We start from the raw sequence: 15,158 nt of genomic DNA, 5'->3' as shown, positions 1-15,158 counted from the left end.
ATTTAGTCAAGTGTGATTTGTTTTTTAAAATGGCTTGCTGCTTTTAAGCATTGTTTTTAATCTCACAAATAAACTTCCGTTTCCCTTTCTCATCAATCCAAAAATCAGCTGAGCTGAAACATAATATAGACAGCCTAATAGTCTATAGTCACACAATGTATAAAAAACTCCACCCATACGTTTTTGTTACTCAAAAATGCAATCTAAAATAAGGATTTTTGGTTTTGTTTTTTGATTTGCTATTGCACATTTAATGAGGAATGAAACGGATATTCTCATTTTATCACTTCCACATATCACACTCCCCAATGTTATATTTAACCCCTGTTTAGAAGCCTTTCCCTATTATTACACAAAGGATAAAACTGCATTAATAGAACGAGTTTAACCATTAATAGGCTGTTTGTGGTTTGTTATGCGCTACTAACTTTATCCAATGACCTATCTTTTATCTGATAACGTCCCCTAAAACTACTAATTTAGAGAGCAATAATCAACTAGCATGCTTTAATACAAGTTAATTTGATTCAGATGTACGGATAATATACAATCGTATTCTTTAAACGTCTTACCTTTTATAAAAGTCCATCACAAACGGTCTGTTCTTGTCACGGACACACACGGGAAACAGTAGATCCAATAGCAGTAGGTTTATTAAAGTGTAATCCAATCTCGTAGTCATCCAGGCAGGGGTCAAAATCCAAATAAGCAATCCAAGAAACAAGAACAAGAACAGACTAGAAAACAGACCTCAAAGTGTAGCAACATTAAACAACGACTCCGTGACATGGACTGAAACAGACAGGGTATTTATACACAGATACTAACAAGGTGACGGGGAACAGCTGTGTGCAATGATCAATGATTAGACAGAACAGGATGATGGGAAATGAAGTGCATGAGAGAATGACACCGTGGGGGACAAGGACCTCTAGTGGACACCCGGGGAAACACAAACCAGACACTGTGACATAACCCCCCCTCTACGGAGCGGCTACCAGACGCTCCAAGACCCACAAAAACAACCAAAACAAGAGTCCAGGAGGGAGGTGGAACGGTGGAGGATCAGGGGGAGGGATGGGGGGCCAGGTCCATGAAGGGGAACAGGAATAGGGGGTGACAGCTTAGCCGGTGACCAGGGTGAAGCAGATAGTCCATCGGGTGGCCAGGGCGGAGCAAACAGTCCATCGGGCGGCCAGGGCGGAGACGACCCTTCAGGCGACCATGGCGAAGACGACCCTTCGGGCGGCCAGGGAGGAGCAGACAGACAATCAGGCGGCCAGGGCGGAGACTTTCCCTCAGGCGGCCAGGGCGGAGCAGACAGTCCATCGGGCGGCCATGGCGGAGATGACCCTTCGGGCGGCCATGGCGGAGACTTCCGCTCAGGCGGCCAGGGCGGAGCAGACAGTCCATCGGGCGGCCAGGGCGGAGACGACCCTTCAGGCATCCAGGGCGGAGACGACCCTTCAGGCGACCATGGCGAAGACGACTCTTCGGGCGGCCAGGGAGGAGCAGACAGACAATCAGGCGGCCAGGGCGGAGACTTTCCCTCAGGCGGCCAGGGCGGAGCAGACAGTCCATCGGGCGGCCATGGCGGAGATGACCCTTCGGGCGGCCATGGCGGAGACTTCCGCTCAGGCGGCCAGGGCGGAGCAGACAGTCCATCGGGCGGCCAGGGCGGAGACGACCCTTCAGGCATCCATGGTGGAGACGACCCTTCGGGTGGCCATGGTGGAGACGACCCCTCGGGCGACCACGGAACAGGCACCCACTCAGGAACAGGCACCGGCTGCTCAGGAATAGACACCGGCTCAGGAACAGGAACAGACACCAGCTCAGGAACAGACACCACCGGCTCAGGAACTGGAACTGGCACCACCGACTCAGGAACAGGAACTGGCACCACCGACTCAGGAGCAGGAACTGGCACCACCGACTCAGGAGCAGGAACTGGCACCACCGACTCAGGAGCAGGAACTGGCACCACCGACTCAGGAGCAGGAACTGGCACCACCGACTCAGGAGCAGGAACTGGCACCACCGACTCAGGAGCAGGAACTGGCACCACCGACTCAGGAGCAGGAACTGGCACCACCGACTCAGGAGCAGGAACTGGCACCACCGACTCAGGAGCAGGAACTGGCACCACCGACTCAGGACCAGGAACTGGCACCACCGACTCAGGAGCAGGAACTGGCACCACCGACTCAGGAGCAGGAACTGGCACCACCGACTCAGGAGCAGGAACTGGCACCACCGACTCAGGAGCAGGAACTGGCACCACCGACTCAGGAGCAGGAACTGGCACCACCGACTCAGGAGCAGGAACTGGCACCACCGACTCAGGAGCAGGAACTGGCACCACCGACTCAGGAGCAGGAACTGGCACCACCGACTCAGGAGCAGGAACTGGCACCACCGACTCAGGAACAGGAACTGGCACCACCGGAACTGGCAACACCGTCTCAGGAACAGGAACTGGCACCACCGGCTAAGGAACAGGCACCATCGACTCAGGCACTGGAACTGGCACCAACGGCTCAGGCTCAGGAACAGACGCCACCGGCTCAGGCTCAGGAACAGACGCCACCGGCTCAGGCTCAGGAACAGACGCCACCGGCTCAGGCTCAGGAACAGACGCCACCGGCTCAGGCTCAGGAACAGACGCCACCGGCTCAGGCTCAGGAACAGACGTCACCGGCTCAGGCTCAGGAACAGACGCCACCGGCTCAGGCTCAGGAACAGACGCCACCGGCTCAGGCTCAGGAACAGACGCCACCGGCTCAGGCTCAGGAACAGACGCCACCGGCTCAGGCTCAGGAACAGACGCCACCGGCTCAGGCTCAGGAACAGACACAGGCACGGCGGCGGCCATCTTGTCTGAAGACACAGGCTCGGCAGACGTGACGTGAACAGTCTCTGTGGCGCCCATCTTATCCGAAGACACAGGCTCGGTAAACGTGACGTGAACAGGCTCTGTGGCGGCCATCTTGTCCGAAGACACAGGCTCGGCAGACGTGACGTGAACAGGCTCGGCGTCGGCCATCTTGTCTGAAGACACAGGCTCGGCAGACGTGACGTGAACAGTCTCTGTGGCGGTCATCTTGTCCGAAGACACAGGCCCAGCAGACGTGACGGATTGCTGGGGTGGTGCAGGCAGTACGGGCAGCTCGGGCGGGGCCAGTAGAGCATGACACCTGGGCGGCGCGGGCAGAGCAAGACGCCTGGGCGGTGCAGGCAGAGCAAGACGCCTGGGCGGCGCGGGCAGAGCAAGACGCCTGGGCGGTGCGGGCAGAGCAAGACGCCTGGGCGGTGCGTCAGGAATGGCAGTCACCTCCGGGATGGTCTCCGTGTTAGGAGCCACCGGACTTGGGACCACCGGAACAGTTACGGAGGGAGCCTTTCTCCTCCTCCTGTGTTTCGGGACCACCGGAACTGGGACTACCGGAACTGGGACCACCGGAACTGGGACCACCGGAACTGGGACCATCAGACTCGGGACCACCGGAACTGGGACCACCGGACTCAGGACCACCGGACTCGGGACCACCGGACTCGGGACCACCGGACTCGGGACCACCGGACTCGGAACCACCGGACTCGGGACCACCGGACTCGGAACCACCGGAACTGGGACCACCAGACTCGGGACCACCGGAACTGGCACGGAGGAAGTCTTCCTCCTCCTCCGTCGTGTCTGTGAGCGAGTGGATGCTGCTCTCTCCCCGGAATTCACCGGGAGCACAGCACTCTCCTCCCTGATACGAGCACATAAGGCAAAACACTCAAATAAGGTCATGCGAGGCTCCTCCTCTTCGGCTCGAAAAATCCCCCTCTGCTGCTTCCTCTCCCTCTTGGTGTTAGAGGAAGAGTCACAAAAACTCATACCGCTGGATCTATACATTGTGACGGAGTCGTTCTGTCACGGACACACACGGGAAACAGTAGATCCAATAGCAGTAGGTTTATTAAAGTGTAATCCAATCTCGTAGTCATCCAGGCAGGGGTCAAAATCCAAATAAGCAATCCAAGAAACAAGAACAAGAACAAGAACAAGAACAAGAACAAGAACAAGAACAAGAACAGACTAGAAAACAGACCTCAAAGTGTAGCAACATTAAACAACGACTCCGTGACATGGACTGAAACAGACAGGGTATTTATACACAGATACTAACAAGGTGATGGGGAACAGCTGTGTGCAATGATCAATGATTAGACAGAACAGGATGATGGGAAATGTAGTGCATGAGAGAATGACACCGTGGGGGACAAGGACCTCTAGTGGACACCCGGGGAAACACAAACCAGACACTGTGACAGTTCTACCGCGCTGCTGCTACTTCCGGGAACTACTGAGAGGCTCTACGAGCCGCCATTGCTGTAAAAAAAACGTTCCATTGTAGTCAATGGAGTTGTCGCAACTCTCTCTCTATATGGCTCTGGGAAGGCCAAAAGGGAGGGGGAAAATGGCGGTGTGAAGTTGACAGTGTGAGTGAATCAGTCCGTGAACAATTGCCTTTAAACATGTAATTTAAAGGGGTGGTTGATTATGATTTCACTTTTTTAACTTTAGTTAGTGTGTAATGTTGATGTTTGAGCATAAACAACATCTGCAAAGTCAGGATGCTCAAGGTTCAAAGCAAAGGGAGATATTTTCTTTTAAAAAAATTGCTTTTAAAGGACTACAACAAACGGCTGGTTTGGACTACACCACATTCCTCCCGGGTTAGTGACATCACTAACCCTAAAATTTACATAAACCCCGCCCACGGAACACGATTTATAGATTATCAAGACAGAATATGCTAATCAATGATTAAAAGATAGTTAACTCCACATCAGCCAGGCCCGGATTGGCTAATCGGGAGCACCGGGAAAGTTCCCGGTGGGCCGGTATGTTTTTTTGGGCCGTGAGGGCCGTTGTTGTCATGGCACTGGGTTGAATTTATAAAAAATGTTACCGCAGCCCCACTCTTTTTATTTATTATTTTACCGCAGTCCCATTCTTTTTTATTTAATATTTTCTCGCAGAGTGCAGCCTGCAGGATAATGATGACGTGATTATCTTTTGACTCCCTGGCCCCGCCCCCGACACGGCACCTTGCAAGTTGCTCAAAATAAAAAAGTCAGATAAAAATGGATAACAGAAAGCGCAAAGGCGGCGCTGAAAAGGCCAGAATAAAAAAGAAGAAAGCTTTGGAAACTGACGCGGCCAAATGTTCTAAGCTGAGCTCATTTTTCCTCAAAAAAACAAACGAAGACGACGAGGCCGGTAAGTAAGCTAACACGTTAAGGTAGTTAGGAGCAGTGCAAGATGCTAGCGACCGTGCAAAACAACGTTGTCAGCTAACCACCGTTCATGTATCAAACTTTTTCTTGTAGCTCTTCAGCAGCAGCCGCCTCTAGTCCAGTTTGCTGCTAACAGTTGAAGAGCAAGGCCCAGTAACATTACCAAGCTCCAGTCATGAGCCCAACACACCAGAATGGGCAGGTAGGAAGGATTGTCATTCAGAAGAACTGATAGTAATGAAGAGCCCTGCTCAATGAAAAATGCCCTTAGATAATTAATGATACCTGATGATACAGCAATACATTAATGAAACTGACATGACTTGATTTGAAAGCTTTGTAAAAAGGGGATATTTGTGGTGAGAAATAAATGTAAAAAATTTCATTTAGTGTCAGAAACAGAGCCAGGACCCAGTTGTGAAGAGACTAATGCTCTCACTGTGAAAGACACAGGTAAGCTGCTGTTGTACCATAGTGTGTGAATAAGCAAACATTATCACTGAAAAAAAATAAAAAAATTCTTACTTAGTATCTTACTTGTTTCCAGTTCAAATATCTAAATATTCTTCATTCAAGATACGTTTACTAGACAAGTGAAATGGCATAAGAAATGATGTCTTGTTTTCTGGAAAAAAAAAAACCCTAAAAATTAAGTGATTTTGGTTTTTTGTTGTTGCTTAAAACAAGCTAAATCTAAAACAATTATTTTTCTTACCCCATTGGCAGATAATGTAGCTTGTTTTAAGCAAAAAATCACTTAATTTTGAGGTGGTTTTTTCATACTTGTTTAGTAAATGCATCTTGATGTAAGATTTTTATATATATATTTGGACTGGAAACAAGACAAAAATACTACGTAAGAAAAGCATTTTATTTTTTTTGCAGTGATCACATTAGTTACAATATAACAACTTTATATGCCCAAGTGTTACTAGTGACCCATTATGTTTTTAATCAGACGATAGGGAATATACAAAGCCCACGATTGAAAGGGAATAGGGTAGAAGTAATATGTATTAAGCCTGCATATTTTGCCATTTGGAAATTTTTAATTTGCTTTGATTTAATTCAATTTAATTTGAACGTGCTTTCCATGTCAAATATGTTAAAGATTACAATTTGCTTTAATTGTGATTAAATACAGGTGCACACGAGTCTAGGGATACAGAAGGAAGTGTGAAAGGGAGAGCAGAGTCGACTCAGGGACAGATAGCAGAGTCAACAACTCAGCAGCAGAACCCAGAACCACAAGCTAGGAACAAGGCAGATAAAGATGATTCTGTTGATAGTTTTGATTACTTTGCTCGACCTCAGTCACAGGATATACATAAAAAAATTTCTTATCATCCTCAACAAATCCCAAATGTTCCTATACCAAAGGTTTTCAATAGCAAAGATGGAACAAACCGCAAGTGGCTAACTTACTGTGAAAAAAACCAGTCTCTGTACTGTTCAGTTTGTTTGGCATTTGCACCTTTGGTAAGTGATGGCCCTTTCATAAAGGGAGGCATGAAAGACTGGAAACACATTCACCAAAGGATAGTGGAACATGAAAAAAGTAAGACACACAGAGATAGTGCAGAAGATGCTTACTTTCTGAAAATACAAAAGGCAGATGTGAAAAGCCTGTTGACTGGCAACCAAATGTCATTACGTGCTGAGCAAGTGAAAAAGAAACGCCAGGTGATGGAGCGTATAGTGGACGTTGTTAAAGTCATAGGCAAATGTGGCCTTAGCTACAGGGGAGATAAAGAAGAGGGAGCCTTTAGCTTAGAAAACATTGCTGTTAATCATGGGAACGTCCTGGAGTTGATTCTACTCTTGAGTAGATATGACATTTGCCTCCAACAGCATGTTAACACTTGCATTGAAAACAGCAAAAAGCAGCATGAAACTGGTGCAAAAGGCAGAGACGCTCTAGTTGCTCGCTGTCAAAAGAGACAATAAATAAAGTTGTGGATGTCATTAGCCAACTGATAAAGGTGACTATAGCAGAAGAAGTGAGACAAGCTGGCATGTTTTCAGTTCAAATTGACACAACCCAAGATATCACCTCCAAAGACCAGTGTTCAATCATACTTCGATATGTAACAGATGTCATTCACGAAAGACTGATTGCTATGGTGGACTGTGAGTCATCTACTGGCCAGCATTTTGTAGAGCTTCTGGAAAAAGTGCTACTGAACCTTAATATTGACATTGGAACATGTGTGGGCAACTCAACAGATGGTGCAGCTAATATGCAGGGTCAGTTTATAGTTTTTTTTTTAAGAGAGTCATACAAGCGCATGCAGAAGTGGGAGGAGAAGAGTCAGGACAAGCATCACAGACGACTGTGCCCAATAGGGCCAACTAGGTGGTGGGCTAAGGATCAGGCACAAAGTAAAGTGTTTGGGTGCTTCGGGAATCCTCAGGAAGGCTTGTTTTTTGAAGTGCTCATGACTTTAGACACCATTATAGATGACAGTACACAAAAGCCATCTGTGAGGGCCAAGGCAAAGGGATTCATAGAAGGCTTTTTGAAGTATGAGACAGTGGTCACTGCTCAACTCTTCCTTCGCATTTTTTAGCTTACATCCCCCCTTTCAAAATACTTACAGACAAAGGGAATGGATATCATCACAGCTCAACGTCTGGTTGAGGGAACAGAGGAGGGTCTCAGGAAGTGTGCTAGGGACTTTGAAGGAGTTAAGTGTGCAGCTGATGAGTTTGTGAAGTGGGCTAATGGAAAGTTGCAAGAGGAGGAAGAGTGTGAGCTTGTAGTGCAGGCTGCCTTTTCTGAGAGAAGGATCAGAAAAAAGAAAAAAATGCCTGGAGAGCTTGCAGAAGATGAGCAGTTAGCATCAGCTGATACTGACTTTGAGGTAAAATAATAATAATAATAATAATTCATTACATTTATATAGCGCTTTTCTCGACACTCAAAGCGCTTTACAGAAGGGGGGAATCTCCTCAACCACCACCAATGTGCAGCACCCACTTGGATGATGCGACGGCAGCCATATTGCGCCAGAACGCCCACCACACACCAGCTTACTGGTGGAGAGGAGACAGAGCGATGAAGCCAATCAGTATATTGGTAAAAGTACACAATGTCATTGTAGACACAGTAACAGGCAGCATCCAAAGGAGGTTTTCTGCTAATGCAAAACTTTGCTCAGATTTTGCCTGTTTAGACCCTAGAAACTTTGCTCATGTGAGGGAAAATGGACTTCCCAGCTCAGCTCTGGAAGAAATAAGCAAATGTCTGCTTAAGTTTGACGACAGGGCTACAGTTGGCACATTATTTGGTGAACTGTACAGCCTTGCATCTCAGTGGGACAGACTAAAGATGTCCCCTCTGGAGGGTTACATTGTTAGGACAGCTAGTGAAATCCCACAAGGAGGTGATGAGGATCCTTCCATGGAACAGCAGGATGTCGAACTAGAGAGCAAAACTTGTTCCTCCTGTAAAAACTGTGTCATTTGTGTTCATCTCATTCTCTCTCAGTACAATCTACTAACTGATGCCTACCATGTGACTGGACTCGCCTACAAGTTGCTATTAACACTGTCCATCACACAAGTAGCCTGTGAGAGAAGCTTCTCAACAGTGAAATTCATAAAAAAACAGACTCAGGAGCACTTTAACCCAGAAGAACTTTGAGGCATTCATGCTCATGTGCACTGTGAAAGAAATTCTCATGTCTTTGGACAATGACACTGTGATAGATAAAGTTGCAGAGACCAGTGCACTGCTCAGGCGTTTATTAATGTTTTAGGGTTGTCCATGTTTCCTTGAAGCTAAACTTATGCAGAGGAAAAAGAGATGAAACGATCATTAGAAAGTTATACTGTGGAAAAAAAAAGTCAGATAACAGTGCAATACTTGTTTAATTCTTTAACTAATGTTCTCATATTTGTGAAAAATATTTGAAGTTGTAAAGCAGCTGTTTCCTTGAAAAAGAGATGATACTGTCATTAGAAAGTGCAATACGTTTTATTTTAATCTTTATTTTTTATTTTGTTTTATATATTTGTTTTTATTCGATTTTTTTCTTCATTTCAATGTTTGGATATTTATGAATACTAAATCTTAAAGAAAATAGATTCTGATACTATCCTGTTATTTACTGTTCTAATAAATCTTCACTGTGAAGCAAAACTTAGGCTACTGTTTTTGCACTGAATTGGAAATGTAAGACTGAAAATACTGGTTGAGGCCTGATTTATGGGACAAAAGGGCCCTGCTGGCTGATTAACATTTGACCTCCCCAATACAGCCTTTCTTCCTCTCAGAAACTAGGAACTCACACAAGAACATGGTTTAATGTGAATATTCAACATCGACTGTTATGTTTTTGGTGTCATTTGAAATGTCTCAAAGTGAGTGGTACAGATATCTCATATCCAGATAGATAAAATAAAAGGAAATAAGGTTTATAGAAGTTCATAGGAAACTGGTTTAGAGATAATGCCAGATAAGGCAACCCCCCTTCTGTGGGATAGAAGCCATTTGAGGGTGGTCTCACCCCATCCCCCTTGTCACCTGGTCAGAGGATAAAGGAAGGTGTTCTGGCTCTCTCTGTCTCTTCTTCTTGGCTGGACGTGGAATTGAATAGGTGGTTTCTCTCTCTCTCTCCCTCTCTCTCTCTCTCTCTCTCTCTCTTTCCCTTTCTCTCTCTCTATCTCAGGTACAAGCTGGGTAAGATTCTTTGGTGTAACCAATGTATAACCATGTTCTAGATATTTGAATTGATTGTGGAATTGATCTCTGATATCTGAAATATTAAATTGTTACATATGATTATTATAACTGATTTTGACATTGTTCATTTAATGGTTAAAGGAATAGTCAAACATTCGTTCACTTTTAGTGAGGCAGATTATTAAAACCTTTCATTTATGGAGTCAGATGAATTAACGAGTAAATACATATGATTAATGTATTGCAAATTTAACCAACCAATACTTTGCATGAGTGAGGACAGAACACGTGACAACCTTCCCCGTGTATTGGCGAGCCGGCAGATTGGGCCAATATAGCGGGCCTTACAAAATGGTGACCTCGGACGTGATCTCAAAACAGATCAAAACAGTTTCACGAGAAATGTCCTTTTCAGCAAGTATTTGGGATTTTAAAATCAACAAGAGGTTTGAACATCTTCTCTTTCTTCCGCCGCGATGGTAAGTAAACTTTTTCTGCCCTTTATAGAAGTGTTGAAGAAATGTTTGCATTGTTTACGGGTCGGAATTAAAGCCCTTTGTTTAGAACGTGATGCGGCAGCCAGATGAAGAATGAAAACCCTTGTGCATTAGATTTTAAAGATCTCCTTGTTTTGCCTAAGCAACAAGAAACGAAACCTAAAGTATAGCATCTTCCAAATAATGAATAATCGATGAAGAGCTAAAAAAGTAAAGCCTAAAAGTTTTAAAATCAGGCGCATGTTTTCCGGCCATTGTTGAAACCAGCAACACTCGAAGAGAATGAGCAAACTAACAGAAAACAGAGAAAGAAAAATCTAAGTTTGTAAAAGATCGGAAAACACGTGATTTTATAAATAAAAAGGCAGATCGATGCATTGTTTATGAAAAGAAAATTTGGGGAAAACAGGATGATATGATTTACAAGCTAAAACTCAAATATCAAGGCTAATGCTAAGTGCTATTGTCAATGCTAAGCCATGCTGTGCCCAAGGCTAATGCTAAAGGCTAAAGCCATGCTGTGTCCAAACGCTTAAACCATGTTTTGTCTCATTGGCTGACTGGTAGGCCCAAAAGCCACATTGAAAACATTAATATCCTATACTAAACCTAAACTAATCTTGACAAACTCTATATTCCATTAAAATCTTAAACTTTGACACAGATGGAATTAAATTAAGTAATTCAATTTAATTTGGCTTATTTAAGTTCCTCTGAGAAGTAAACCCCTAAAGTATTTGATATGCTGGGATGGAGATAGATCTTTTTTAGAAAGAAGACTATCTAGTCAAAAATCTGGGAAAATTAACTGTAAGCCCATTATTGTGAAATCATGTGTACTGATCATGTCTTGTTTACATTATGGGCCGAAAAGGTTCAGCCTACACTGTACAAACTCAGTAGAAAAGGTCTTAACATGGATGCTATTGACAATGACATTTTCACTTGGTGGAAAACAGTGGGGTAGTAAACAGAAGAAATCAAAACATGGTGAAATAATTGAGGCTTTAAACTTCATAAGTTATAAACGGCTAAATGAGTTAACAAAATTTCTATCTTCGCTTATGAATGCTAAATGTGAAGAAGTGCATTCTAAAAATGCAGAGGCACAAAAGTCTGAGGAAAAGATTCAAGATCTTCAAACACAGCTAGATAAATTACTAGCTGAGCTGTTAGCCCTGACTAAAAAGTGTAAAAATCACAAAGACACCATTGCAGATCTTAAGGCTAAGCTAAATGCTAAAAGCAAGTCTCCCAACAAGCTTAACAGTGATTGGGCTAAAAATGTACACTTCTTAGATGAGGCAGCCTGCTCTAATAATCTTGTATCTTTACAGACAGATGAAGCATGTGATAAAGTTATGAAAAGCCTGTTTCTGCCCTTAAGGTGATACGGCACCCAAACGGCACAGAGTCAACCATTCGGCGTCCTTTAACAGTAACTGAATGTAGCTTGTTTAAAGCAGAGATCGGACCGTTCCCTTTGAAAGGGCCATTCGAACCATGGTGGAGACACATTGTTAGTCTAAAACAGGGTTCACCAATCTCGGTCCTGGAGGGCCGCTGTCCCTGCAGAGTTTAGCTCCAACCAGCTCCAACACACCTGTTTGAAAGTTTCTAGTATGCCTAGTGAGACCTTGATTAGCTGGTTCAGGTGTGTTTAATTGGAGTTGGAGCTAAACTCTGCAGGACAGCGGCCCTCCAGGACCGAGATTGGTGAACCCTGGTCTAAAACATGCATTTCAGCTCGAACCAAAAGATATTTGGCAAATTGTTATCAGCTCAATTCCAGATGTCCTGAACTATAAGATACCACAGGTTTTGATGACAGGCACCATTGTGCAGTCAATGCATCAAAATGAGCCTGAGAGCGAAATCTTGAATAGACTAAAACAATGCCTTCGCGAGCTGCGTGGTTGTAGTCCTGTTGGATGGGAATTGATTTTCAATCGGAAAGTACTGAAGAATCGTTTGAGACATATGCAGAAAATATGTTTGAACTTTTTGAGGAGTATTCTGGAATTGAGGGTGTTAACCACAACAATGTAATTGTCCTTGAATTCCTGCTTACAAATGCAGGGCCGCGTGTACAGCAATCACTCATGTGTGGTGCTTCTCCAGCACAAAACACATTCAAAGGTATTGTTAGTTGGGCAACAAGAATTGAGTCACGAAAACAAATGCATGGTGAGGTAGCTGTGTTAGAATGTCATGAAGATCCTCCATCTGCAGGACAATTCAGAAAGCCACACTGTGGCAAACTGAACAGATTCTGTAATTCCTGTCACAAAACAGGCCATACAGAGGAAAAGTGTTGGTCACTGGGCAGAGGCAGACCTCCACCCTATTTCATAAAACGCAGACAATCACAATCTAATGACAAAAACCAGCACTCTGCAAGTAACCAAAGCTCAAATGCATCTAAAACTCTTACTGACCTAACAACTTTGGACGCTCAAGGCCTTCAGCTATTAGCGTCATTTGCTAGTCGGGTAGCAGCCCAATAGCAAATAGCTTAAATGTTTAACATCTAAATTCATTGAACCTGTCTGCATTTTCAAATTTGAAATTGTGCTTAACACATCGTGCACATAGAACACAATTTGGTTGTTTGTGCTACAACATGCACATAGGCTAATTTAAAGTTTATTCTTTAAACACAGGATTATTTTTCTGTAAGTGTAGTTGAAACACTTAGGCAAAGGTGATATAGATGTTGTATTCTATTGTTTTGCTGTGGGTGTATTTGGAACACTTAGGTAAAAAGGTTGTAGATGTTGTATTCTAGGCCATGTGTCCTGTGTAAACTGAAGTAAACGTGTGTGTCTGTGCTGAATTTGATGGCTATAATGTGATTCACAATGAATTTGAAAATCAGAAACAGCGAACGCATCTCATTAATCCTGAAACAAAAACCTTTTCATATTTAAGGCTTCAGAGAACTAAATATTGTTATGTTTGAATGTATTCTGAATTACTCTGAGATTTGTTTTTTCCAAAATAGATTAACGGATTCGTATATTTCCACAAGATTGGGTCAGAGATTAGCCACGGCTAATAACTGATATCAGGAAGTGTGCGGGTGACTTGGATGAGAGGATGGGTTAGTCCGACTAGGATCAGCTTTACGCTGGTTGATTAACCTAGCTTGGACGCTTCCGATGACTTCTGTTCTAATTTAATAGTTTTGGAAAACGGTTGAATTAAGTTCCTGAAGGGCATCCAAGGGGGCTATTGTATATATCTTTGGTTGTTGCGCGTGTACGGCAAAATCCCTAGATATTTAGCCAACTGCCTCAGCTTCTGATCTTCGGGGCTGACCACTTGTGTCGTGCATCCTTGGGAAGGACTGCAAAGCGATATAGTTTTCCTTATCTATAAACGGAAAAATATAAAGTAAGAGTAAATAGAAGAATCAAACGTTATAACGGCCATTTAAAAAGACTAAATGAGAAGAAAAGGTATTTGAAACCTGGCAAAGGAAAAAAGAAAAACAGCGAATGTACATCTTATCAGCCCTGAGCCAAAAAGGCCTTTTAATATTCAAATGTATTGACATGAGAACAAGTAGAGATTTGACCATGCGTTAAGTTGTTCCAGAGACTCTTCAGAGACCGAAAACAATATAATTTGACTTGTATTGTTAAAGAATATAATTATATTATAACTTGAATTATAATAAACATTATATTACACTCGCCGAGCAGGACAATAATTGGAGAAGTGTGACTTTCGTCATTAAAATTGAATTTCTGAAACAGAATTTCATTTGTGTGCTACCCAGTGCCAAAAAGGGGCGGAGTATGCCTTTATTTTTCACCGTTAGAAAACACGGCTAGGAGTGTGGCACAGGTAATAGCACGCTAAATAATCCTTGACTGGGGTGCACCAACTGAATTGAATCTGATAAGATAAGTAAATTTACGAGGAGGGTGTGAAATGCTAAACAGCAGACAGAAGTACCACAGTTTTTTGCAGGTCAAAAAATATCTGCACAAATTAAAATGTGTGAATGCATTGTACATGCAGACTGAAGGCTGAACTGAAAAAGCAGCTTCAGGTGTCACAACACACTGAGACAACAGCAACAATTCAGACGTGGTCAATGAAACTCGGTTTCATGTGGTTCGCTCTCCTCCGTTTTCTGTCTCAGGCTTAGGCTACCTCTGCAAAATGGTGGAGCCCACCTGGAGCAAATCCAGGACAGCGGAATTGTTCGAACATAACCTGAGACTCGGGAGATGGGTGAAAAGACATTATAAAAGGCCTTTTCACACGTCACACTATCACATTACTGCATAAATATGGCCTCCCAGTTTAGAACTGGATCGAAATTTGCAACACAATTGTTATATATTAGATTCCACCCATCTCCTAGACATGAACACTGAACACACCCCTCCATCACTATACCCTCACAGCAACATCACCTGGGGTAGATGGTCTATCCAGGCTGAACACTGCACATCAGACGAAGATGTGTCATCTTCACACTAACAGATCCAGATAGCTTCACACACACAGGGTGGAGCTGATCTCATGATCATGGCCTAACAGAGACACAGAGAATAGCATACGCTATTCACAACAAACTGCTAACTAATGTAACACACATGAACAACTGAATGGCTACAGTCACAAATCAAGACAAATTCTAAGGCAGACCTGCCATTAAATTTCAA

The 15,158-nt window shown here is 44.0% G+C and overlaps 1 protein-coding gene and 1 long non-coding RNA gene across 3 annotated transcripts in view; both read right to left on the bottom strand.

The window, feature by feature from the left end:
- Window positions 1–15,158, bottom strand: part of LOC309506808 — an 83,908-nt gene that overhangs the window by 18,119 nt on the left and 50,631 nt on the right. The window lies entirely within an intron of this gene.
- Window positions 2,492–15,158, bottom strand: part of LOC309505841 (uncharacterized protein) — a gene marked incomplete at its 3' end in the record, with an annotated part of 48,901 nt that continues 36,234 nt past the window's right edge. The window contains exon 2 of the mRNA XM_082179305.1: window positions 2,492–4,339. Within this exon, the coding sequence (XP_082035431.1) occupies window positions 2,492–3,904 (1,413 nt within the window). The 5' untranslated portion in view covers window positions 3,905–4,339. The remainder of the gene's footprint in view (window positions 4,340–15,158) is intronic.

Source organism: Leuciscus leuciscus (assembly GCF_965113295.1).
Source record: "Leuciscus leuciscus genome assembly, chromosome: 9".
In the NCBI taxonomy this organism is placed as follows: domain Eukaryota; kingdom Metazoa; phylum Chordata; class Actinopteri; order Cypriniformes; family Leuciscidae; genus Leuciscus; species Leuciscus leuciscus.
Note: the sequence above shows the minus strand (reverse complement) of the source record. Positions and strands in the feature narration are given on the sequence as shown.